This window comes from Dromiciops gliroides, chromosome 5 (genome assembly GCF_019393635.1).
Source record: "Dromiciops gliroides isolate mDroGli1 chromosome 5, mDroGli1.pri, whole genome shotgun sequence".
NCBI classification, from domain to species: domain Eukaryota; kingdom Metazoa; phylum Chordata; class Mammalia; order Microbiotheria; family Microbiotheriidae; genus Dromiciops; species Dromiciops gliroides.
Genome location: NC_057865.1, coordinates 104,861,732 through 104,889,063, shown reverse-complemented (window position 1 = coordinate 104,889,063; position 27,332 = coordinate 104,861,732). Strand labels below are relative to the sequence as shown.

The 27,332-nt window shown below is 41.1% G+C and overlaps 1 protein-coding gene across 2 annotated transcripts in view; it reads right to left on the bottom strand.

Annotated features, from left to right (window-relative positions):
- DENND2A (DENN domain containing 2A) overlaps window positions 1-27,332 on the bottom strand; it is a 187,179-nt gene that overhangs the window by 83,803 nt on the left and 76,044 nt on the right. For both annotated transcript variants that reach the window (XM_043966250.1, XM_043966251.1), the window contains exons 4-12: window positions 26,268-26,395; window positions 24,119-24,240; window positions 20,031-20,228; window positions 16,777-16,870; window positions 15,991-16,041; window positions 14,626-14,813; window positions 9,741-9,850; window positions 7,350-7,419; window positions 4,962-5,039 (exon numbers count right to left, since the gene is read on the bottom strand). In XM_043966250.1, the coding sequence (XP_043822185.1) occupies window positions 4,962-5,039; window positions 7,350-7,419; window positions 9,741-9,850; window positions 14,626-14,813; window positions 15,991-16,041; window positions 16,777-16,870; window positions 20,031-20,228; window positions 24,119-24,240; window positions 26,268-26,395 (1,039 nt within the window). The remainder of the gene's footprint in view (window positions 1-4,961; window positions 5,040-7,349; window positions 7,420-9,740; window positions 9,851-14,625; window positions 14,814-15,990; window positions 16,042-16,776; window positions 16,871-20,030; window positions 20,229-24,118; window positions 24,241-26,267; window positions 26,396-27,332) is intronic.

The window sequence follows — 27,332 nt, the reverse complement described above, 5'->3', positions numbered from 1 at the left end:
ACTGGTCTCCCGGCTTCAAGCCTTTCTTCTCTCCGATCCTTACCCCACACAGCTGCTAAAGCACAGTTCTGACCCCGTCACTCACTCCCCAATGTGGTTCTACTCTATCCCTCTCACCTTATTACTTTTTTGTTTTGTTTTTCAGGGCAATGAGGGTTAAGTGACTTGCCCAGGGTCACATAGCTAGTAATCGTCAAGAGTCTGAGTTCGGATTTGAACTCAGGTCCTCCTGAATCCAGAGCCAGTGCTTTATCCACTGTGCCACCTAGCTGCCCCGAGAACAACTATTTTGAAAAGCAATCTGGCATGATGCAAATAAAGTAACTGAAATGTCTATATACCCACTGACTCAGAGAGTCTACTGTTAGGCTTATATCCTAAGGAGGCCACTGATAAGAAGAAAGTATCTCTACCAAGATACTTGGAGTAGAATCCTTAGTTCAAGTGTTATGTCCTCCACGAGGCCTTTCCTGATCCTTCTGATGGAGGAGGCTAGAAAGGGTTAACAGATAACCTAAGACTTGATCAATAGTACCTAAAAGGGTTAATAGAGAAACTAAAGTTTGTGTTCTTATCAATAGAACTGTAACTGAGGGTTCAGTCCCTACCAACCAATACTATCAGCAGAAGGGAAGGTAACTAGGGACCATTAACCATTAATAGCCATTAATAGGAGTCAGGAGTACCTGAGTTCAAATCTGGCCTCAGACACTTAACACTTATTAGCTGTGTGGCCCTGGGCAAGTCACTTAACCCCAATTGCCTCACTTAAAAAAAAATAGCCATTAATATTCCTTGAAGACAGGACACCTAGAAACCAGATCTAAAGTAAAAAGATACCTTTCCTATTTTTCTATGGTATTCTCCCTGTGGTCTCACAGTATTCTAATAAAACTTAGGAAACTGAGTCACTGAGTCTTGTCATTCTTTTGGGATGCCTTATGATAAATTTGATCAATTAAATCCACCCCTAGGGGGCAGCTAGGTGGCACAGTGGATAAAGCACCAGCCCTGGATTCAGAAGGACCGGAGTTCAAATCCGGCCTCAGACACTTGACACTTACTAGCTGTGTGACCCTGGGTAAGTCACTTAATCCTCATTGCCCCACAAAAACAAACAATTAAATCCACCCCTACTACACTTCTATCTGCTACTCTTTACATCCCTATTACCATTACTTTATATATATTTTAAAATTACTTATATAGGCATTTGTTATTTCCAAGAGAGAATGCAAGCTCAAGAGCACAGATTATTTTCTGTCTTTGTATTCCCATCACCTAATACAGTGCCTGGCACACATTGGTGCTTAATAAGTGCAGATTCCTTCTTTCCTACAATGTTTGTTTTTGTCTTTTGATAAAGTTTTTTTTTAATCAATGTGTGTTTATTTGCATATGCTTACTTGGAATTGAAAACTATGAGGTGAATGAATTTTACTATAACAAAAAAAAAGATTAATTCTCCAGTATGGGTTGGACTGGTGGCTGCTCAGGTGACTTCCAACTATAAATTCTCTGAGTGTCCCCTAAAATTCCCTGCCCCTAGGCAGAGTTTGCACTCAAAATATTAGCACTGGGGCAGCTAGGTGGCACAGTGGATAGAGCACCGGCCCTGGAGTCAGGAGGACCTGAGTTCAAATCCAGCCTCAGACACTTGACACTTACTAGCTGTGTGACCCTGGGCCAACACTTAACCCCAAATGCCTCAATAAAAAAAAAAAGTAAAAGACTTTCAAAATACTAGCACTGGAGAAAGGAAGAACAGTGGAAGGTGAGGAGGGAGGGGCAGGAAGGATACAAAGTGTGACCATTCATGCAGAGAGACCCCACTCTAAGTAGGCTGTTTGCACCCAATGCATTTAATCTGTTGAGGGAATGTATGTAAGGAGTGGCCCTCCATAACATTTTGCTGATACAAAGAGTTATAGAAAGGGAGGAAGGGAGAAAGCCTGAGTCCCCCAAGTGTCTGCTATTCATTGTATCCATCAGTAAGCTCAATGGTCCGCCCTGAGGTGCCTCTTCTGCCAGAGTTTGAGCTCTAATTAATGACACCGAAGGGGTGTCATTGATTGAGGATTGAAGAAGTTATGGTTTCTGAAGGTAATGGCCTACTCTTGTGCTGTGAGAAATGATGAAGGGGGTCATTTCAGAGAAACCTGTGAAGACTTGTCTGAACTGATACAGGGTGAAGTGAGCAGAGCTAGTTCAGGCCCTCATCACATTTGCCTGTACTTTTATAACACTCTCCTAATTATTCTTTCTGCTTTACAAAGCTCTCTTTCTTCTACAAAGCAGCCAAATTAATATTTCTTTTTTTTGGGGGGGGGTTTGCAGGCAATGGGGGTTAAGTGACTTGCCCAGGGTCACACAGCCAGTAAATGTCAAGTGTCTGAGGCTGGATTTGAACTCAGGTACTCCTGAATCCAGGGCCGGTGCTTTAACCACTGTGCCATCTAGCTGCCCCCCAAATTAATATTTCTAAGACAGGCATGACCATGTCATTCTCCTGATCAAAAAATTCCAATGACTCTAGAATATTGACTCTGGAACAAAATATAGAATTTAATTTTTTATATGAAATTGATATAATATATATAGTATACATATAGTATTACACATATAAATGTATACACATGGGGTAGCTAGGTGGCACAGTGGATAAAGTACTGGCCCTGGATTCAGGAAAACCTGATTTTGAATCCAGCCTCAGACACTTGACACTAGCTGTCAGACCCCGGGCAAGTCACTTACCCCCTCATTGACCCGCAAAATAAACAAACAAATGAATGCACACACATATTATATATGCATGCACATGTATGCATGTGTGTTTATATGTGTATACATATGTATACATGTACTATGTATGTAAATTCTCAGCTGGATCTTCATCCAAACCAGGAATACAACTAAAATATTTAACCATTTATTTTATTTACCTCACAGGGTTTTTGTGTTATCTCCCCATGGACTTTCAGTGAAAAGTCAATAAATCATCTTAATTTATTTTACTGCCTCTGAGGAATTCCTTCCCATTAAACCATAAAGCTGTCTTCCAGTATCTTGCATATATTGGTCCTATGGTTCTAGTTCTATCCTTCTGGAAGAGCAGTCTTAATCCTTCTATAGGACTGTTCTGTAGTCTGGCTCTAGTCCACCTTTCCAGACTACTTTCATATTATTTCCCTTCACAAACTCTACGTTCCACCCTAACTGCCCATCACTATTTCCCAAACCCAACATTTTCTATTCGACTCCAATGCTCTTCCTTAGAATCCTTAGCCTTCCTTCATGGCTTATCTTGGGTGTCAACTCCATTATGAAACCCTTCTTGATACCCCTGGTTTCTAAATGTTTTCTCCTTCTTGAGATTATGAACCCTCTTATAGAATGTAACCTCACTGAGGACAGGGACTGTTAAGAAAACATTCCAGAGAAGGTGCCGACCTGCATTAGTAGCATTAATTCAGAGCACAGTGCTTTATGCATGTCCGTTGTACTGAATTATTACCATAAATGGTACATACTCAAAAATATCAATAAGTTCGAGAAAGGTTTAAACACACTCATTAACCTCAGATCCATATCCACTTAAAAGATAATTAAGAAGTCTTAAATTTATGTCTCACATTTTGAGGTTGATATCATAATGGACAACTATGCCCTTACCATGGCACACAATCCTTTGGTTTCCATCAGAGATAAGAAATGCACTGGACAGAACACGGCACCAACCCAATGTGAAAAATATCTCATGTTCTTATGTTCTATTAGATGAGATAATATCAGTAAAGCACTTAGCACATGGCCTGACACATAGTAGGCACTTAATAACTGACTGTTTCCTCGTCCTTCTTTCATGAGTCCATTTGCCATCTATGGCCCATTGGCCAGAGAAGAGCTGTAAGCTTTGTGCCCCGCCCCCCCCCCCCCATGAGGGTTAAGTGACTTGCCCAGGGTCACACAGCTAGTAAGTGTCAAGTGTCAGAGGCCAGATTTGAACTCAGGTCCTCCTGAATCCAGGGCCGGTGCTTTATCCACTGCGCCACCTAGCTGCCTCCAGAGCTGTAAGCTTTCTGAAGATACTGGTAGACTATGTGCTCACTGAAGAAAAACCTTATCTGAGCACATCAAGTATCAGTGAGAAGCAGCTTTCAGTTTCCCTGTATCATCATCAAAAGGATAATGAAAAGGATACCTTGGGTATGAAAAAGTCAGTCTTCAAAGAAGGGAAGAAAAGGCCCTGGGTGGGGAGAGTCACCTTGACAGCTACAGTCATCCTGACTGTTCTCACCTTCTCTCTATGTGGTGACTTTGATCTCTAATCACTTGGAGCATCAGTGAAGAGAGAACAGAGGAGAGTGTGGGAGATGATAACAACTGACTTTTGCACATTATAATGTTTTGTGGTTAAAAAGAGAAGATTTATAGAACACCCTAAGGTTTACAAAGCACTTTCCATTTATCATCTTATTTAATCTTCCCAATAATCCTGTGCGGTAGTTGCTGTAACTATCTTCACTTTACAGAGGAAGAAACTGAGGTTAAGAGAGGATTTGTCTATGGTCACATAGCTAATAAGTGGGAAAATTCACATTTATGTCTTCCACATTCTTGGGTTAGTCCCCTAGTTACTGTATGACCTAGCTGCCATTAAATTTTGCACACGTAGGGGGCAGCTAGGTGGTGCAGTGGATAGAGCACCAGCCCTGGATTCAGGAGGACCTGAGTTCAAATGCAGCCTCAGACACTTAACACTTACTAGCTGTGTGACCCTAGGCAAGTCACTTAACCCCCAATGCCCAGCAAAAAAACCAAAACAAACAAACAAACACATGTGTAAAGGATTTAGTCTACAAAGGAAAGGAGGAAATTCCTACCCTCCCCTGAGAATGGTGTATACTTGTTCCAGACTCTCTCTCTTTATTACTGACTTTTCCTATAGCTTGAGCTCTTACCTTTGAAAAGAGGCTGAAGCATCCTAGGCGGCTCACAATGCAGTAAACTTCGGGGAGGCGTTTCCCTTTGCCACCGGGCTTGTAGGAAAGAAACACAAAGAGAGTCCTCTGAGAAATTATCAACAACGTCAAATTTTTTTTTTTGTGCGGTATTGGGGGGGTTAAGTGATTTGCCCAGGGTCACACAGCTAGTAAGTGTCAACTGTCTGAGGCCGGATTTGAACTCAGGTCCTCCTGAATCCAGGGCCATCTAGCTGCCCCCTACAAGGTCAATTTTAGATGACCTAATTCTCCTAGGGTGGATTCTAACATTCTACTAAATCCAGGATGCAACTAGAAATTATCTTTACACTGGGCAAATCACAAGAAGGAGCCCATACTGCCCTACCTCCTGCCCAAATGTAAACTGGGCATGTCTTCCAAATAGGGCTCTGTATACAAAGGCACTCTATGGACTAGATATGACTACTGATCTCTTTTATGTAAATCCCAGAATTGTTATCATCTAGATTAGTTTTATCCTTTTCAAAGTAATCTTGAGAAGCTATTTCATTTTGTTTTTTGCGGGGCAATGAGGGTTAAGTGACTTGCCCAGGGTCACACAACTAGTAAGTGTCAAGTGTCTAAGGCCGGATTTGAACTCAGGTCTTCCTGAATCCAGGGCTGGTGCCCTACCCACTGGCCCACCTAGCTGCCCCCTACACACTTATTTCAACAACAAAGGCCACCATCATTCACAACATTTTTTGAGCTCTTCATTTGGAACTCTTTCAGGGACGGTTTATAAGCCAGACTTGTCCCCTCCCCCTCAACACCTCTCCCCTCACCCCAATAGTCTCATTACTTTGTAAGCATACATCACTTTTTTTTCTTTTTTTTCATCACTCTTTAATAAATATTAAGCAGCTGTTCACCCACCTTATCTACCAAGTTCAACTAGAAATGACTTTTAGGAATTTCCTAAAAAATCAAATTCTTCTTTGAAGGATAACAACAACAACAATGAACACTAATGTAGCACTTTAAAGTCTGAAAAGTACTTTACATCTATTATCTCATTTTACCTACAAAATAACTCTGTGAAACAGGTGCAGTTATTATTCCCATTTAACAGAGGAGGAAATATTTTTTTACTGGCCAAAGCAACCTGGAGTAATCTCCTTTACCATCTTTCTTTTGTTGTTTGGTCATTTTTCAGTTGGTTCCCACTCTTTGTGACCCTGTTTGGGATTTTCTTGGCAAAGATACTGGAGTAGTTTACTATTTCCTTCTTCAGCTCATTTTACAGATGAGGAAACCGAGGTAAACAGGGCTGAGTGACTTACTCAGGATCACACAGCTAGTAAGTAAAGCCAGATTTAAACCTAGGAAGAGGAGTCTTCCATACTCCAGGTCTGGCATTCTATCCACTGTGGCCACCAGCTGCCCCACCATCTCTGTTACCCACCACCACTTACTTTTTTTTTTGACGGGGCAATGAGGGTTAAGTGACTTGCCCAGGGTCACACAGCTAGTAAGTGTCAAGTGTCTGAGGCTGGACTTGAACTCAGGTCCTCCTGAATCCAGGGCTGGTGCTCTATCCACTGTACCACCTAGCTGCCCCCACTTACTCTCTTAAGAGAAGTTTACAAGGGTCACAAAATGAGGTCACACAGCTAGTAATTCATTGCCTATAACACCTATCTCTTAGCCATCTCCAAGATGAAAGCTTGTGAACACTGACAGTGCATTCACTTCAGGTTTTAAATAAGGCAGTTCCAAAAGAAGGCTTAGAAAATGTTTTGAATAATGGCAGCATTATGAAGTAAGGGCACAGTTTCTAAGGGTGATCCTTTCCTTATTCAGATGAGAATTCCCTCAAACCCTTCTTTTAGGCCACTAAAAGTATGTGTGGCTATTGAATAAAAGAATGGAGCAGGGTGCATGTCCTTAAAACCCATTACGAACGTCCCTTCCAGGGTATGGCCTAAATGAAGCTATGAAACAACCAGATTGCAGCTGACACTTCCTATGGGTACTGTCTTCCCCTATGAGAATGAGGGCAGGGACTTGTCTACTTTTTTCTTTCTGTCTTCAGAGCACAACACAGTGCTTGGCACACAAGGAGCACTGAATGATATTTTTTTTCATCCTCTCATGGTATAAAGTAGTTTATTAGGTTAGACCTGGAGAGAGTATTATTGTCATTTTTGTCGATGCCTCGAAGGAGGGCAGTGACACAATGCCTAACTATCATCATAAGAAAGGCATTAAGCTTTCTCTGGTCCTTTGTTGCCCCCAAGTGACTGGCAGGGAGATCCTGTGCCCTCTCATTTGTCAGAACAAGTGATGGGTAAGACCCTAAGCTGACCTTGCCTTCCTGGTCACCAAAGGAGAACAAGTAGTTACCAGAAGCCTGCGGCAATACCCGAACCTTCTGCTTCCGTCCTCTCCCGTCAGGACAAATGAGAACGTTTCACTGTGTTTGGGAAAATAAAGATGTATTTTAATCCATCTAAAGAGAAAGAAATGATGGTATCTGAATACAGATTGAAGCATAATTTTTCTGTTAGTTCCTTTATCTGAAGTTTTGGTTTTGTCTGTTTTTTCTTTCACAACCTGGCTAATGTGGAAATATTTTACATGACTACTCATGTATAATTTATATTGAATTGTTTGAGTTCTTGGGGGGAGAGTGAGGAGAGAGGGAGAAAAAGAATTTGGAACACAAAGTTTTAAAAAAAATTGATGTCAAAATTTGTTTTTACATGTAATTTGGGAAAATAAAAATTCTAAATAAATACATTTATTTCATTGTGGAAAAAAAAGAAAATAAAGATGCACTTTAAAGAAAAGAAAGATAATCATCTATATGTAGTTGTATATTAGCTCATGGTGAGAGAGGTAGGGGAGGGGAAAAACTGGGGGTGGGGTGGGGTGGGGTGTGTGGGTCAGGGGTGTGTGGTTCGTGCCAGTTTCCCAACTGAGTGCTGAGGATGAGCCTGGAAACCTGTACTACTGGAACTCCCCTGGAGTGGGATCTACTATGTTCTTCCCAGAACAGGGTAACTAGAGATTTATTTCTTCACTCTGTAGGAAGTTATTTTTTAAATTTTTAAATTTTATTTTTAGTGAGGCAGTTGGGGTTAAGTGACTCGCCCAGGGTCACACAGCTAGTAAGTATTAAGCGTCTGAGGCCAGATTTGAACTCAGGTACTCCTAACTCCAGGGCCGGTGCTTTACCACTGTGCCACCTAGCTGCCCCTCTCTGTAGGAAGTTAAAAGAGCTGTGTCCCATTCCTTCTGCTCTATCCTCTGTTCCATTCCCTTCACCAAATAGAAAGATCCAAATGATAGGGAAAGCAGGTCCTCACTAATACCACCTAAATCAGGGGGTTCTAACGGTGTTTGTGTATGCCATGAACCACTTTGGTGATCTGGATAGAGCCCTTCTCAGAATCCTGTTTTTAAATGCATAAAATAAAACACACAGGATTACAAAGGAAACCAATCATATCGAAGTATAGTTTTGAAATATTGTTTAAAAACCAATCGATGGATCCTAAGTTAAGAATCTCTGATGTTCAACATTGAGAACCAGACTTTGATCAGTTGTCATTTGTTGAATACCTGATTTGTGGGCAGGATGCCGTGGGAGGTGAGTAAAAGGACAAGAAATCAAAGAAGTAGAAGACACGGTTATGGACCCATACACAGGGAAGGAGAGAGTGGGACTGAACCAAGGACAGCTTTGTGCCCCTTCAGAGATCATGCATGTCTACTATAGCTTTCCTCTTGTCCCTGCCTACCTACACCTGACTTTATGTGCTCACAAAACTCTATATCTGATTCACTACATTCATGCAGAAAACCCCCTATAGCAGGGGCTTTTAGCCTGGGTTCTTTTTTTTTTTTTTTTTTGGTGAGGCAATTGGGGTTAAGTGACTTGCCCAGGGTCACAGAAGTAGTAAGTGGTAAGTGTCTGAGGCCGCATTTGAACTCAGAACCTCCTGACTCCAAGGCTGGTACTCTATCCACTGGGCCACCTAGCTGCCCCTTAGCCTGGGTTCTGCAAACTTGCTTTTTTTTTTTTATTATCAAAATAACTGTATTTCAACATAACCAGTTTCCTTCATAATCTTGTGTATTTTCTTTTACGTATTTAAAAATATTATTCTGAGCCACCAGACTGCTGAAGGGGGTCTATGAGGTAAAGCCCCTGCCTTAGGGAGACTACATGACCAATTTCAGTGAACAAGGTCTTATTTGAAAACTCATGATGTGTTGCTTAATGGGTTTTCTTCAGAAGCTTAATAATTAATAATAAAATGATCGTTAAGTAACAAAGTGAAGTAAAGCAATGGTTTTGGATGAACTATAATTATTCACTATTTTCATATTACTTACAAAGGGCTATAACAGTCCTGTAAAGTAGACATACTGAGCATTATTATTCTCATTTTAAAAATGCGAAAACTGAGGCTGACAGAGAAAAAATGACTGGTCTAATGTAAAAAGCACTACTAAGTATTATAGCTTGTATGTGAACACCAGTCTCCTAACTCAGACACAGGGCTTTTTCCACTACATTAAAGAGAAATGACATCACGTGAACAAATCCGAGGCAACAAAAGTTGTAATTTACTGCTGGGAATAGAGAGAGGGAACAGGGGAAATATCCCAAGTGTCTCCTTTGGTAGAGGCTATAACCTGATTGACTTTGGATCTTTGTCCCCTATAAGTTGAGAACAGGAATCCCTAATTTGTATTCTAACCTCCAAGGGAGATGCCAACACATACCTGGTAAACTGGTACACAGGCACCCAGTCCTTGGCATCAGGGAAACAGAATTGGGGAATAGCCTTAAGCTGGTCTTCTGCTTCCCGCATGAATTTGAATGATCGATCCAGCTGCAGAGAGAAAATTAGCAGAGTTGAGGCAGCGCCTCTAGCAAGTACTTGGAGAAAATATTGCAATGTTTCCAGGGTGCTGAAAAAATATATTTTCAGCATTATAGCTCCTACCAGTCCATGGATCTGACCATCACCTTATCTAATTCTTCATGAGAAGTAAGTTTGGACTCAGACTGTTATCTTTCCTGTGGTAACACAACTACACATTTAACAATTTTATTTAACAGTTACTGAGGGTTTACTATTCACAAGACACTATACCAGATATTGAGTGAGAGTGAATGATACTTAAGATAGGATCCTTGCCCTTAAGAAGCTTACAAATCCAGTTGATTATAAAGAAAAACAACATCAAAATGGTATTTGTTTTATCAGAATTTTTTCGTGGCCAAAATTTCTGAAATTTATATATCACCCCCCAAAAATTGAAGGTCATTTGTTTCTGTCAAAGGATCTCAAGTTTTATATCCAAATTTGTTTTCTCACTATAATTTGACTATAATATTTATAATAGATTTTGCTTTTCTTGCTTTTTCAATGGAGGAGGGAGGGAAGAAGGGAGGAAGAAAATTCAGAACGGAAAATAAAATAAAATTGAATAAAAAGTATATAACTCTTAAAAGGAAAGATTTATATCCAAAAGGAAGTTTTAGTAATCTTGTCCCATTTCCTCAATTTACAGATAAAGAAATTGAGGCCCCAAGGTAAAGTGATCAGATGAAGTAGTAAGGGTCAGACATAATTAAAACTCAGGTTTTTGAGTTCTAAGCTTGTGTTCTTTCCATTATGACAACTCAGTTCAATAATTATAGCTATGCTACTCCACCCTCTGTCCCATTCCTTTGACTAATTAGAAAGAACCAACACATGGAAGAGTGAGATGGAAAAAAATTACTTAAAATTATTTTCTCCCAGCCTCATAGTCTTCTTCCTCTGGGCATAGTTCCAAATTGCTCTCCAGAATGGTTGGATCACTTCACAATGTCACCAACAGTGCATGAATGCACCACTTTTCCCACATCCCCTTCAACATTTGTTATTTTCCTTTTCTGTCATATTATCCAATCTGAGAGGTGAGAGGTAGTTCCTTAGAATTGTTTTAATTTGCATTTCTCTAATCAACAGTGATTTAGAGCATTTTTTCATATAACTATAGATAGCTTTGATTTCTTTATCTGAAAACTGCCTGATCAACTTCTTTGACTATTTATCAGTTGGGGAATGACTCGAAGTCTTATAAATTTGATTCAGTTCTCAGTCTCTATCCTAGAGACAATAGGGATAAGAGAGATAAGGCCTCATCTCTCAGAGAAACTTGCTCCTTTTGTCTTCTTTTTTCCCCCATTACATTCTTTGTTTTGTTTTGTTTTGTGGGGCAATGAGGATTAAGTGACTTGCCCAGGGTCACACAGCTAGTAGGTGCCAAGTGTCTGAGGTTGGATTTGAACTCAGGTCTTCCTGAATACAGAGCTGGTGCTTTATCCACTGTGCCACCCAGCTGCCCCCTCCCCTTTACATTATTGTTTTTGTTTTTGTTATTTGTGTGGCAGTAGGGGTTAAGTGACTTGTCCAGGGTCACACAGCTAGTAAGTGTCAAGTGTCTGAGGCCAGATTTGAACTCAAGTCCTTCTGAATCCAGGTCCAGTGCTCTATCCACTGCGCAATCTAGCTGCCCCCTCCCCTTTACATTCTTAAAAATTATTGAACTTTTATTTATCAAATAGCTTTTATTTATATGTATTATATTTGTTAATATTTACTGATAGAAATTAAAACTGATAAAATTTAAAATACTTATTCATTCCTTTAAAATGTCAAGAATAAATTCAATACATAACAAAACATTTTTATGAAAATTGTTTTCCAAAATTAAAAAGAATACTGAAAAGAGTGTCATTGCTCTTTAACATCTGGTTTAATAGAAAAAAGCTGGATTTTCCTATCTGTTTCTTTCTTTCTTTCTTTCTTTCTTTCTTTCTTTCTTTCTTTTTTTGCAGGGCAGTGAGGGTTAAGTGACTTGCCCAGGGTCACACAGCTAGTAAGTGTCAAGTGTCTGAGGCTGGATTTGAACTCCGGTCCTTCTGAATCCAGTGCCAGTGCTTTATCCACTGCACCATCTAGCTGCCCCTCCCTGTCTGTTTGTGATAGGTTGATACATTGTTTTGGTTGAAGTATATGAAGAAAATCTGGCCTCACAGAAATATGTAGTTGGAAAAGGAAGGAGTATCTTAATAGGAAACTAATGTGTTTATACAGTTTTGACCTTGTGGACCCCTGAAAGGGTCTCAGGGTCCTTAGGCCACACTTTCAAAACTGCTGCTTGTAGAGACAACATGGGAAGACAAAATAGAGGAAGGGAGAAATGAAGACAGGAAGGAAGGGAGCAAGGATGGTGCCATAATTAGGAATAGAGTTAGCCAGGAGAACAAAGAGGAAGGGAGATACAAACAAAGCCCGACACTGAATATAGAGTGTGTTTCAATCTAGCTTGTGGAGACTGGAAAATAGCCTTGGAGCTGCATACCTATGACTTCCCACCTATCCTTTATAGTCCATAATTCCCTCTAAGAAACCTTCTCTGGGAATCCCTCCATCAGTAATGATCTCATCTACTCCACCAGCTTGGCTCCCCCATCAGTAGTGATCACTCCTCTTTGGAACTCCCATGGTACTCTGTCTGGAGTCCCCTCTAAGACAATGATCACATATTAGAGTTATCATCCATGTATAGGTCTTATCGCGCAGCAACAGGGGCCCATCTTGATGTTACATCTCCCCAAGGGCTTAGCATAGCACTTGTCAGACCATGGGTACTTAATATACATTTGTAGAGTTTCAGGAAAGGTAGCCAACAAGAAGATACCAACCCAGCTGGTACAGGAGGTAATTCGGAAGTAAGAGGCATCGAGACTCCAAGGAAAAGCTAACTCAACCTAAGCCTGAAGAGTGAAAGTAGGGTGAATTGTAGTCAGAAAAAAACTCACAACCCTGAGGATCAGGGCTGAGGAAAACGGCTAAAGGAGGGAGTTAAAAGGACAAATTGTGGGATTATTATTTAGGGCTTTAAACGTTTACTAAGCTAAGTTAGATACCCGTGTTTTACCTCACCTGCTTGGACCCTAAGGGTCCTTGACACCACAGGAAAGATCATCTGTGTGTCTGAGTGTGGGTGCAGTGCACAGTGGGAAGAAATGTCCTGCTGGAAAAGGGGAAGTGGGGACCTGGGGATATGGTCTCTGACAAAAAAATTATCTTCTTTTTCCTCTTAGATGTTAGAAGTAAAGAATAAACTCCATTATGGTTTTATGTACTGTCTTTTTTTTTTTTTTTGGGTGAGGCGATTGGGGTTAAGTGACTTGCCCAGGGTCACACAGCTAGTAAGTGTTAAGTGTCTGAGGCTGGATTTGAACTCAGGTAATCCTGAATCCAGTGCTTTATCCACTGTGCCACCTAGCTGCCCCTGTGCTGTCATTTTTTATAGTGTATATTTAAATTTTTGGTTTTGGTGATCAATTAGAATTTAAAGGATGAAAGAATATGAGCTCTGCCTGCAGAAGGGACTGAGACTCCAGCTAGGGTGCTGTTTTCTGTTCCATCACAAAGGGGTACAAATGAACATTGCTATATGTACCACGAATAGGGGTAGTGAGGTTTGGGTAGTGGGTAAGAGCACTAGCCCTGGAGTTGGGAAGACCTGAGTTTAAATCTGGTCTTAGATATTTTGGAGCTGTGTGACTCTGGGCAAGTCACTTAACCTCAGTCTGTCTCAGTTTCCTCCACTGGAAAATGGGGATCATCTGAAAGATAGCAACTTAACAAATGCTTGTTTTCTTCCTTCCACAAATACAGTGGAACTCCTTTATCATGTTGGCATTAGGGCAATAGCACTAATGTCTATTATCGGTTAATTATTGTATAGCACATAAGACTTTTGTTGTATATGGTTCTTTCCTGGAGACCACAATTTTAATCTATGGGTTAAAATACTTAATTTAAAAAACCTGAATTCATATGACAAACCAAGCAATAATTGAATTCTGTTATATAGACATATATATTCATTCATTCAACATTTGATAATCATTTTAGTGCCTACTATGCACCAGGACCTGAGCTAAGTGCAAAAGATACAAAGACAAATGTATAGAGATTTTTGTTTTTGTTTTGTTTAGTGAGGCAATTGGGGTTAAGTGACTTGCCCAGGGTCACACAGCTAGTAAGTGTTAAGTGTCTGAGGCCGGATTTGAACTCAGGTACTCCTGAATCCAGTGCCGGTGCTCTATCCACTGAGCCACCTAGCTGCCCCATGTATAGAGATTAAAAAAAAAAAAAGACATAGCTAGGCAGTCAGACAGCATATGGAAGTTATATAACTAAGAGAAATAGTAGTATAAGAAAGCAGATAAGAAAAGATGGGGTCCAGCTGAGAGAGAGTAGATGGGTAGATGAGAGAAGGGATAAGCAAGAAGGAGAGATTCCTCAGGATTTCCCAACCCATTAGTGCTTTTGATTTTTGAACCAGGGATGCCATATATTTTCCCATCTGTCTTTCACTATGGAGCCTCACACCCAATACACTGAAGTTAGGACGTAATCATTATCTTACAAACCATCTGAAAAAATTTTAGCAGTAATTACTCTTTTCTTAGGGTTCCCTGCTTCTCCATACGCTCCAAGTCCTTCTGGTAGTACAAGGCATGACTGCAGATGGAAATATGAAGCTTCATGGTAGAAGACAGTTCTGTTCATTGGAAGCCTAGCTCAGCTCTTACCTTCAGAGGGAACTGCTGGGTGAGTTCCGGCACATATGCAGCCCCTGCCTGTTTCTTCTGTAGTGACACCACCACAAAATACTCAAAGAGCTGCCTCTCTTGGTACTCAATGAGATCCCGCTCCAGAGAGTGATACCGGGGAGCCTGTTTCAGACGGGATTTCACATTGACCAGGCGTTGGCTGTGAGCTGGGCAGTGAGAGAGTGGGAGAGAGTGGGAGAGAGAGGGACAGAGGGAGAGAGGGAGAGAGAGAGAGAGAGAGAGAGAGGGAGTGAGAGAGGGAGAGAGAGAGAGAGCGAGAGAGAGAGAGAGAGAGAGAGACAGAGAGAGAGAGAGAGAGAGAGGGAGAGAGAGAGAGAGAGAGAGAGAGAGAGGAGAGAGAGGAGAGAGGAGAGAGAGAGAGAGAGAGAGAGAGGGAGAGAGGGAGAGAGAGAGAGAGAGAGGAAAGCTAATTTTGTTAAATGGATACTTTCATACCACTTCAGCATTCTTGGTAATGCCTGATTTGTGTGCTTGGTCCAACTTGTACTGTTTCACCTTCCAATAAAGCTATACCCATCACTTCAATGGCCTTTTAACCCCTAAGTAGCCAAATCTTGGAAATGAGAGCATTTGATCAGGGTTAGGGAAACTTAGTTTATGGCTCTTCTCTATTCTGCACGGACACTTTGAGTAGTTCACCAAAGTCCTCATTCCACCTGTTAAGTGGGGATGGTGATGCTGGTCTCCTTTCTTTCTAAAATCCCATCTCTTGGTGAAAGCCAGTAAATATATTTTGGGTCTCTTTAGGATCACAGAATGTTAGAGCATATAGGGACCTTAGAGAACATCTAGTCCAATACCCTTATTTTACATAAGAGAAAACTGAAGTCTAGAGGGTTCAAGTGACTTGCCCAAGGTAACTCGGGTGGCAGAATAACAGAACTAAAATGGAAACCAGGATTTTGTGACTTTCAATAGGCAGAGTCTAGGTGCGGTAATCTTTTCACAAAGAAGTGGCGGTAAGTGTGACAAAAATGATGAATCTGGAGTGGTGAGGGAGTCTTACACCCATCACCTGATCTCATAACATTAAACTATTGGACTCTATGGCTTCTCACTGAGCCCCAGAGAAGACTGTGGTTACCCCTCTTCTGAATTCTCTCTGTGCTTCTCCTCCCCCTTTCCCTCTACCCTATGATCCAGCCTCTTAGAGTTTCATTTGTTGACCTGGCATTTGAAAGCTGGGCCTTCCTTACTTAATGGAAAAGACCTTCCTAGGCTTTGTTAGTCTTCTTTCTTTTCTTGACTCTTAGAACAGGAAATGATCAACCATTTCAAATAACTGTAGGGTAGGTCATGTCCCACATCCATTCTTCATCTCACCTTTCAGTTTCTCCTCAGTGTCACTGTCTGATTCACTGTTTTCATCTGTCACTGTGCCGAAAAGAACAAGGCAAAGAGATGTGAATGCAAATCCTCCCGACAAATGACATTTTTGTATGATACACGGAAACATACAATCCAGCTGGTTCCAAAAGGGCTTTTATTTCTACTTACATTTTAGCATACTCTCAACAAATCATTGTCTTAGGTGGTTTAATAAAACTAATCTCAAACATCTGGCTGAGAGACCTGAGATCTGCAAACTTGTTTTCATTTTCTTTCTTTCTTTCTTTCTTTTTTTTTTAACAAATTATTTCTGTATAATCAGTAATCCTGTGTTTATGTATTTAAATACATGATTCTGAGATGATGTCTCTAGTCTTAACCAGATTGCCCACGGGTTCCATGGCACAAAAAGGGTAAGGAACCCCTGGATTCAGATGAACATCAGCAAGGGATGATGCTTTTGGCTTCTTCTATGCAGAGGTAGAAGACACTCATGAAGGGTCAAGCAGAATAGTGAACTGAGCTCAGAATGGGGGAGCAGGGTAACGTGATCAGTGCTAAGGCCAAGGGTGCTCTGACAAAAGAAGGCCTTACAGACAGAGATGAGAGCCCAGTTCCTCTGCCACCTGACTGACCACCAAATCGTATATAGGGCACTGGCTATGGCAGTTTACAGTCGACCTTGGCTTGTTCTGTTCTATTGCTGAACCAGTCACACCTAATTACATCTGCCTCCCAGAAGGCTCCATTTCTAGGTCCCCTGTGGTTGAGCGTCTCTACCTTTTCCTGAATTGCTCTCCGTTGACTGTGACAGCCTCTTCACTCGCTTCTTGCCCCTTCGGGCTTCATAAATAGCATTGATCCGCAACACCAACTACGCAACATCAAAAGGAGAAAAATCAACGTCAGCAGCCTTGAGGTTGTGTTTCTAAGTCCTACCTAGTTCTTCTGTAGCTCACAGGTCTAGGAATGTGTAGAGGATAGACTGCGTATGTGGGCAAACCTAGACTCCCATGCTTCATGCACACAGCTAGGCTCACAGAGCCGGTGAAGGGTGGATGGAGAAACATTTCTCACTTGTGCTGACTTGTTTTCTGTTGGTGCTCTTTTTGGTGAGACAGGGAAGTAGTTGTCAGTAATGTCTAATGAACATGGACAGCTCATTACATTGTTACCAGAAACTGCAGTATTTGCCTATATTTTTTCCACTATTACACAACAGAGGGTTCCCACTAATTAGGAAATGATTTTGTTTCCCACAGATTGATAATTATGAGAAGTCAGTGCTGTATTTTAGGGAGAAGCTTCTCCTAAATAATAATTAAAAGAAAAAAAAAGGAAGAACTAGCTGAAAAAATGTTCCCAGGCACGGACCTCATTTTATGGGAGTGGTGCCAGAAAATCTCATCATCTGTCTTTGGGAGGATATTCAGCTGCTAGTGCCTTCCTCTCTAAAGCTACCTTTCATCTACTCTGTATTTATCTTTTATGTACTACTTTATGTGCAGGCAAGGGTCTCCCCATTAGAATGTAAGCTACTAAAAATAAAGAAAGAAAAAAGAAAAAAAAAGAATGTAAGCTAGTGGAAGGAAGGGACTCTTTTTGCTTTTTCTTTGTATTCCCAGAAATGAGCACAGTGCTTAGCACAAAATGATTAATGATTGTGGATTGATTTATTGACTGACTGAAAAGGAAAAGGGATTAAGGTCCTTAAATTCTAGTTGGGAGGGCAGCTAGGTGGCACAGTGGATAAAGCACCAGCCTTGGATTCAGGAAGACCTGAGTTCAAATCCTGCATCAGACACTTGACACTTACTAGCTGTGTGACCCTGGGCAAGTCACTTAACCCTCATTGCCCCACCCTCCCCCCAAAAAAATTCTAGTTGAGAGGCAACCCTTACCAAAACATATTTATACCTTACACACAGATATACAAGAATACATAACACATTTTATTTTCCTCACATCTTTGTCAAATGGGCATCTATTATTTATATCTACTTGGAGATCTAGGGAGGCAGTGTGGAAGAAACATTGGCTCTAGAGCAAGAAGTCCTGGGTTTCAAATCTACCTTTGATGCTTTCCTGCCTGATGGTTCTGAAGGATTTACCTAACTTCCCTGTGTCCAATTTTCCCATCTATAAAATGAAGGTGTTGGATTAGATGGCTTCTGAGTTCCCTTCCTCTAGATAGATGACCTCTGTCTCTAGCTAGCTCTTTTCAACTTCAAGGGTGTGTGATTTCCTCACTCTGTGTATTCCCTTTGTCAATCTGGATCACAGTGCCTCCATGCCTTGGGAGACAAGGTCATGAGTTGCTGTAGCTAAAACCTGGTGGACATTCCTGGTAGTGAGCTCCTCTAAGATGGATTAGGATGGTCCTGCTAAAGCATATACACTCAAAGCCCTTTCAATTAGGCAATATCTACAAGAGAGCAAACAGGATCACTTGCATGGCACAATGAGCATTTTAGTGGAGGAAGCCAACCTGCCAGATTAACCTTGCTGTAATCCCATCAATCAGTATAATTACCTACTATAAAACAAGTACTTTGCTAGATGGTATGGATACAAGGCTGCCAATTCATTTCCTTATTTTTATCCCATTTGCTAATATTTAAATGTAAAATGGTAAACCGAGAATCTTTCAACTTCTCTCAAGTTGTAGGGTCTGACATTATATTTAAGAATGAACCATATTATTACACACTCAATTGGGTGGAGTAATCTAACCCTGCAGGAAAATGGGAGGGGAAGGGGATAAAGAGAGAAGGGCAAAAGAAGGGAGGGCAGATTGGGGGAGGAGACTGGCAGAAGCAAATTCCTTTTGAAGAGGGACAGGGTGAAAGAAGATAGATAATAGAGTAAATATCATGGGGAAGGGAATAGGATGAAGGGAAATAGTTAACAATAGTAATCATGAAAAAGAGAAAAGGGAGAAAACTTGCACAAAAAATATTTATAGCAACTCTATGTGGTGGCTAAGAATTGGGAATCAAGGGAATGTCCATCAATTGAGGAATGACTGAAGAAGCTGTGGTATATGATTATAGTGGAATGGTATTGTGCTATAGGAAATGACAAACAGGATGATACCAGAAAAACCTTGAAAGACTCATATGAACTGATATGTAGTGAAGTGAGCAGAACTGGGAGGACATTGGGCATAGTGACAGCAGTATTGTTTGATGAGCAATTGTGAATGACTTAGCAACTCTCAGCAATACAATGATCCAAGACAATCCCAAGGGACTAATGACAAAGCATACTATCCACCCCCATAGAAAGAACTGATAAAAAGAGCACTTGTGGATTCTACATATATAACCTATATCAGAATGGTTGCTGTCTTGTGGAGGGGGGAGGAAATGGAGGGAGGGAGAAAAATTTGGAACTCTAAATCTTATGAAAATGAATGTTGAAAACTACCCTTACATGTAACTGGAAAAATAAAATAAATGTTTGTTGCAAAAAAAAAAAAAAAAGAATGAACCGTGTTATAAACTATAAAAGTGGAAAGTAACATGTATCATCACTTGCAAACAATCACAGTCTTTGGTAGTTCTGCTTAACTGATTTTGGAGACTGTGCTTTCTATGGGGTTTAGTTTGGATGTTTGTTGGGAAGTATCTGATATATCAAGACAAAATATATAAATATTTTGTTTTGTTTTGGGTTTTGTAGGGCAATGGGGGTTAAGTGACTTGCCCAGGGTCACACAGCTAGTTAAGTGTCAAGTGTCTGAGGCCGGATTTGAACTCAGGTACTCCTGAATCCAGGGCCGGTGCTTTATCCACTGCGCCATCTAGCTTCGCCCCAATAACACTTTAAATGTTATCTGAATAGTGTTGGTGTAAAACTGGTCATGAAGGAGTGAAATGAGTGTTGAGACCCACTTAGGACATACAGAAGAACAAGGCGGAAGGGCTCCACCAATTTCTACTTTGTCCAGACCCTCTGGTGTCCCAGGGCAGCCCTAGCAGCAAGGTGCATTTCTGGAAAAGGCAGCTTGTGGGCAGACTTGGGGGAGTTACCTTGGGTATCTTTCTTCTCCTCTTTCCATTCTGGGGGTTTTCCAGGTTGAAGAAAGTATCATCTGGGCTGCTGGGAGTAGAGGGCGGGCTGATTTTAGAAGGAGATCCAGTACCATCTCGACTTAGCTTTCTCATGTCCAACAGCTTGAAGTTCCTTCGCTCTGAATTTTGTCGGAAGAATGCAGGTTTGGAGGCTAACTGTTGGTGAGAGAAGAAGTAGAAGAAGAAAAGTATGAGTTAAAGAAGAAGAGGTGGCAGGGCTCAACATGATGAAGACCCTTCTTTTTTGTTGTTGTTTTTGTTTTTTGAGGGGCAATGGGGGTTAAGTGACTTGCCCAGGGTCACACAGCTAGTAAGTGCCAAGTGTCTGAGGTCAGATTTGAACTCAGGTCCTCCTGAATTCAGGGCCAGTGCTTTATCCACTGTGCCACCTAGCTGCCCAATAAAGCTCCTTCTAAAGCAAAACTTTTCAATCAATAAGCCCATGAAGCAGCCCAACATTTTCCCATTATGTCCACTCTGCTGTGGCTGTATGTCTTTGGGAGTCTCTACAACTGTCTTCCTCTAAAAGTCAATCAGTAGGGGCAGCCAGGTGGCGCAGTGGATAGAACACCGGCCCTGGAGTCAGGAGTACCTGAGTTCAAATCCAGCCTCAGACACTTAACACTTACTAGCTGTGTGACCCTGGGCAAGTCATTTAACCCCAATTGCCTCAATAAAAAAAAAAAGTCAATTAGTGTCTGAGCCAACATTTAATAAGCCTTACTAAAGGGACTGTGCTAAGTACCTGGGATACAAAGAAAGGAAAAAATACAAAAATTTCCTGACCTCACGCAACTTACATATCAGGGAGCGAGAAGCCAAATAACTGGAAAGTAATTTGGGGTTTATTTGATGCAGTATGATAGTTAAAATCCCTACAATATATTCCTCTCTCTTGTTCCCCAAAGAGTTAAAAATAGAACATGATTTAGGGGGAAGGGATTCCCATTCTAGCTGCTTCTTAGTCTTCATCTAGAACTACTAACTCTATTGTACTAAAAAAAAATAATAATACTATTGATCTTACTTGGCTTAGCTCAAGAGTAACCAAGTGTGGGTCCCATAACCAGAAATCCACAAATGCAGTCTGAAGTCATTTAATTATAAACTGAATTACACTCCACTTCAATGACTATTTCTAATGAATCCAAACCAGTCAGCAGTTGGTTACAGAACGGTACAGCTAGGTCCTGTTTAGTGAGAACAAAGAATCCCCAGAAGTGTTTGTATTACTCAAATCATGCTTCAGCTTTCCACTGGGTTGGAACCAGTTATCATATTTTACATAATTATAAGTTCAAATAGTACAAATTGTAACCTATGTGACCACTTCAGGGAATTTATTATTCACTCTAACCTGGACCTGACTAGTGCTGTGCAGGTGATTGGACCCTACTGCTCTATGAGTTCGTGGAAGTTAACTGATTAGGTAAAACTTTTTTTTGCTAGAGAAGTTAGGTAAGCTGCACCCCAGGTTCAGGCAGGTTGCATGTTGACCTCATGGGCTTAATTTTTTCTGGTTGTTTTATTCAAGCATTTGGTCAGATCATCTTCTGTACAAGGAAAAAAGACACATGTGCTGCCATCAAATTGTTTCATTTCTACACATACTCCCCAGATCCCAATGAGTGCTTGACATGGGAAAGGGCCTAAGGAATAGAAAGGGAAAGGGAGGTGGCAGCTAGGTGGCACAGTGGATAAAGCACCGGCCCTGGATTCAGGAGGACCTGAGTTCAAATCCAACCTCAGACACTTGACACATACTAGCTGTGTGACTCTGGGCAAGTCACTTAACCCTCACTGCCCTGCAAAAAAAAAAAAAAAGAAAAAAGAAAAAGAAAAAAGAAAGAAAGGGAAAGGGAGATGTTGTAGGAGTGCTCCTGGAAAAAAAAAAGAAAGAACTGGGACCTAGGAAGCAGAGTTGAGTATGGAAAACAGGCTGAAATAGGAGGAAACTGGCAAGGATAGAAAGGGCAAGGGTGGATCAGCTGAGGGAAGGAGAGGAAAGAGAAGGAAATAAGGAGCAGAACCTTTGATGCAGGAAGGGACTCAGCAGGGATCAGCCTGAGAACTACCCAATGGGTACCCTTCGCTTTAATGTACTTCTTCTTTTTTTTTTTTTTAAAGAAACTGGGCAGCCTCTCTGGGCAGAGATCCCACCTGTTTCTCTCTCTCTCTCTTTTTTTTGGCGGGGCAATGGGGGTTAAGTGACTTGCCCAGGGTCACACAGCTAGTAAGTGTCAAGTGTCTGAGGCCGGATTTGAACTCAGGTACTCCTGAATCCAGGGCCAGTGCTTTATCCACTTCACCACCTAGCCGCCCCTTTAATGTACTTCTGTGATCTCATTAATGTGGGTATTCCCTCTACTGGGGCAGATTGCAACCTATCCATGCTTTCTCACCCTGCATGATGACACCTGTCTATATTCCTCCATACATCCTCCATAGAGGATGTACCCATTGTGCTCAAATCCTTCCTCCAGGGTAAAGGTTCTTAACTTGTAATGTATAATAATAGATTCCTTAATAAACGCTTGTCCCTCTCTTCCCTTTGCCCTATTCATAAGTGAAAGAGGGATCTACAGCAATATTTGCAGGTGTTTTCCCACAGCAAAGCATAAGGGAAAGTGTTGTGTTTTTTTTTTCGGGCAGGGCAATGAGGGTGAAGTGACTTGCCCAGGGTCACACAGCTAGTAAATGTCAAGTGTCTGAGGCGGGATTTGAACTCAGGTCCTCCTGAATCCAGGGCCAGTGCTGTATCCACTGTGCCACCTAGCTGCCCCTGTTTTTGTCTTTTTATTTTTAGTCCCTAGCACAGTGCCTGGCCCATAGTAGGTGCTTAAGGAATGCTTTGATTTATTGATGGATTGTGCCTGGTGTCTACAGTAGAGAATGGGTTAGGAATTCTAGAGAATCTTCACAGTTCTTCACAGTTAAATAAACATAACACTCAAGACATAATTTGAGTTGAAGTATCCTAAGCACAACTGGACCCATTTTGGAATAGCTCCTTTTAGCACTTAATGATGTATCATCTTTTACCGTTATTTAACTATTCCATATATAGTGATAATTGGGAGATACCAAGAACAATCCAACACAATACAAAATTAAATGTCCAACTGAATGATGAAGTCAACAAGTGCTTTAAAAGTTCAAAAAAGGGAAGAGATCAGTGTGAGTAAGAGTCATTTGGGAAGGCTTCCTGGAAGAGGTGGGCTTTGAAGGAAGGGTAGGAATTTGGGTAGGCAAAGAGGAAAGCAGAGGACATTGCAGAGGAATAAGGTGAGATTGGAAACACAGATGCTCAAGGGATGTTTTGGGGCAATTCCTTAGCCAAGAATCAGAAGACAAAGACTTGAATCCAGCTTTGAGACTCATTACCTATGTGGCCCTTGGTCCAAACTTTCTTTTTCTTTTATTTTTGGTGAGGCAATTGGGTTTAAGTGACTTGCCCAGGGTCACACAGCTAGTAAGTGTCAAGTGTCTGAGGCCAAATTTGAACTCAGGTACTCCTGAATCCAGGGCTGGTGCTTTATCCACTGCGCCACGTAGCTGCCCCGGAAGAGCAACTTTTAATGGGTCTTTTTGTAAATCAAGAAATGTGTTCAGAATGTAAATAATCACTCCTTAAATTCAGGACTTTTGGATTTAAAAAAAAATGACATTGGTAATATTCTGCGAGTGTAGCTAACAGGATGAGAAAGGATTAGGATTTGCTTTGGCAGAGGTTACTCACATTGATAAAATCACAGATCTACCTAAGAACTGTGGGTTCAAACCCAAAGTAGGCCTTAAATCTTCCTTGTGCATCTTATTCTCTCAATTTTGGAAAAGGGACGTCACAAAAGTGGGGTTTCAGGAAGATAAATCTGGATAAATCAACGTGGGGAGACCACTTAAGTGTTAAATGCTGCCATAACCCAGTTGGGAAGTCTTCAAGGCTTAGAGGAAGTGTTCCAAGGAATGGAGCCCAATGGTATGCCCATGTTCAGATTGCTCAAATACCCCTCCCTCCCTGCCTTTTCCACACCCTTCTCTCCTACCTTGGTGGGAGTGTCAGGGATGGAGGAGGTAGGGGACGCTGGAAAATTCAGGACACACTTCTTTCCCAGGCAGCGACCATGTAGCTCAATGTCCTCATAAGGATTCTCCTTCAGTGGTGGATCTGCAGTCAAAGGCAACAGGTCAGGAGCCTCAATCGCAGCTCTGTTGTTTACTACCTGTGTCATCTGGGGCAACTCACCTGATCTCTCTGAACCTCTGCTCCTTCATCTATAAAATGGGCATAACAATACTTTTACCACCTATCTCACAGGGTTGCTAGAACAATGATATTTGTAATTTAAAAAAATTACTAAAAATTTTGTTTGTTTGTTTGTTTGTTTGTTTTGCAGGGCAATGGGGGTTAAGTGACTTGCCCAGGGTCACACAGCTAGCAAGTATCAAGTGTCTGAGGCTGGATTTGAACTCAGATACTCCTGACTCCAGGGCCAATGCATTATCTACTGTGCCACCTAGCTGCCCCCACAATGATATTTGTAAAGTGCCATATCAATGTGAACTACTATTTCAAATGCTGAGTTTGAATTTAGGGAATTGATTGCTTTTTCACAAATTTTATGTAAGTGAAACTAGTTAAGGAAATAGTCTTCAGTGTCACTGATGTTCAACCAAGTTAATATCACTTCTTTGCCTTAAACTTCCATTTTGGCCTCATATTTATCTTGGGTTTTCTATGGCTTTAAAGATCAAATAAAGAAAGATTACCAGGATATCTTTTTCACATCTGATGTTATAAAGTAGGATTCTATTTGTTTTCTTTTTTGCCCATCAGATTGTAAGCACTTTGAGGCCAGGGACCATCTTGAGCCTTTCTTTGTATCCCCAGCACTTAGCACAGTGCTTGACATATAGAAGCCAAGTAGCCTCTAATAAATGCTTGTTGACTGACTAGGCTCAGAGAGCAGAACTAGAAGTCACAGTCAAATATCAGAAGGAGGCAGGGTTTTTGCCTCTGTATAAGGGGAAAACTTCCTAAGAATTAAGTCGGGGGGGGGGGGCAGCTGGGTGGTACAGTGGGTAAAGCACCAGCCCTGGTTTCAGGAAGACCTGAGTTCAAATCCGGCCTCAGACACTTGACACTTACTAGCTATGTGACCCTGGGCAAGTCACTTCACCCTCGTTGCCCCGCAAAAAAAAAAAGAAAAAAAAAAGAATTAAGTCTGTCCAAAAGTGAAATGCACTGCTTTAATAGGTAGTGAGTACCTCATCGTCGGAGGGTTTTTTTTTTTTTGTGAGGCAATTGGGGTTAAGTGACTTGCCCAGGGTCACACAGCCATTACGTATTAAGTGTCTGAGACCGGATTTGAACTCAGGTCCTCCTGAATCCAGGGCCGGTGCTTTATTCACTGTGCCACCTAGCTGCCCCGGAGGTTTTTAAAAGAAGCCTGAACATTCGTTTTTTGGACGACCTCCAAAGCTCTTCCTGTTCTAAGGGTCTGTGATGCCTTTTTTTTTTTTTAATCTATAAAAATTGGAAATCAAATCTCAGATCTTGTGAGATCGTGTCTCACTTAAGTCAGACCCCACTCTGGCATTTTCCATAGCTCTCCTAGAGCTGGGGAAAGCTTATCTCCTTCACAGACATTCATCCTCTGTGGTTTGAAGTTTCCTGCCATTTCAGGGCCACATTCTCTTTGTCAGGTTCTGATTAGACATAAGCTCATAGACCTAGACAGACACACAGATCTACAGTAGGAAGGGACTCTGAGGTCTTCTAATCCAACCCCTTCATTTCATAGATGGGGAAACTGAGGCCCAGAGAGGTGAGGTGACTTGCCCAAGGTCATACAAGTAGTAAGGATTTAAACCAAGGTCCTCTGACCACGGCTCTTTCCCCTCTGCCATTCCAGTTTTCTGATCAATCACAGCCAACCCACTCTCTCCCCTTGGGTTCCACTTCCCTCCACATATTCAGTCCCTTTGCCTGTTCTCTCATTTGCCAACCTCATAGTCTTTCATCTGTCTATCTGTACATGCTTTGCAATCTGTATTTTGGTGTGTCTTTCCATCTCAAAGAAGTCATCCTTCCTACCCGCTCCTTCTCTCTTCTATTCTTTACTAAATCCTTCTCATCACAAACTGTGTTTTTTTTGTTTGTTTTGTTTTTAACACAGGCTCATAGCCTCTTACCCAGAATGTCCTCATAGACGTTCTCCTCGGATAAAGTGCGTGTGAGTGCCAGCTTAGTCTGTGCGTACCAGTCCACTCTGCTGTTCTCAGACGAAGACTGCAGTAAGTCTTCAAACTCATATGACTTCCTGCATTATTTAAGAGGGAAATAGAGGGATGGAGCAGGGCACGAAGGGACAGGGAAGGGAAGGCAATAGCAAGAACACAAATCAGACTGGAATGCAAAGTAATATAAGCATAATACATTATTGCCCTAACTTCACCCCTAAATTTCATATTTCTATAAGCTCTGTATCTAAGGGAAAGACAGGAGGAAAAACCCTTGGGTAAGACCTATAATTCTTAGAGCTCAGAACAGGCAGGGGTGGCTGATAATTCCTTTCATATTTCTTTCCTACAAAATACATTATTTCTTTTATATAATATATGCACATAATATGTATAGTATGTTTTCTTGTTCTTAATATTGAGAGGCAGCATGATGTAGTACTATGGTTCTCAACATTTTTTGTTCCTTGAACCTTTTCTTTCTTTTTAAAATTTTTAGATAATGAAAAATTGTTATTTAAAGTTTTCAGTTCCAAATTTTATCCCTCCTTTGCTCCCTCCCCACCCCCCTCTCTGAGGCAGTAAGCAATCAACTATAATTTATACATGTATAATTATGTAAAATAGTACCATATTAGTAATTTTTAATAAGAAAACTTGAATAAAAGAAAAAAAGAAAGAAAGTGAAAAATAGCATGCTTCAGTCTGTGTTCAATCAATATCGGTTCTTTCTTTGGAGGTGGATAATATGCTTCATCATTAGTCCTTTGAATCATTGTATTGCTGAGAATATTTCAATCATTGCAGTTCTTTATTGAATAATATTGCTGTCACTGTGCACAATGTTCTTCTGGTTCTGCTCATTTCACTATACATTAGTTCATACAAGCCTTTCCAGGTTTTTCTGAAATCATCCTGCTTGTCATTTCTTATAGCACAATAATATTCTATCACAATCATATACTACAGCTTGTTTAGCCATTCCCCAATTGATGGGCATTCCTTTGATTTCCAAAT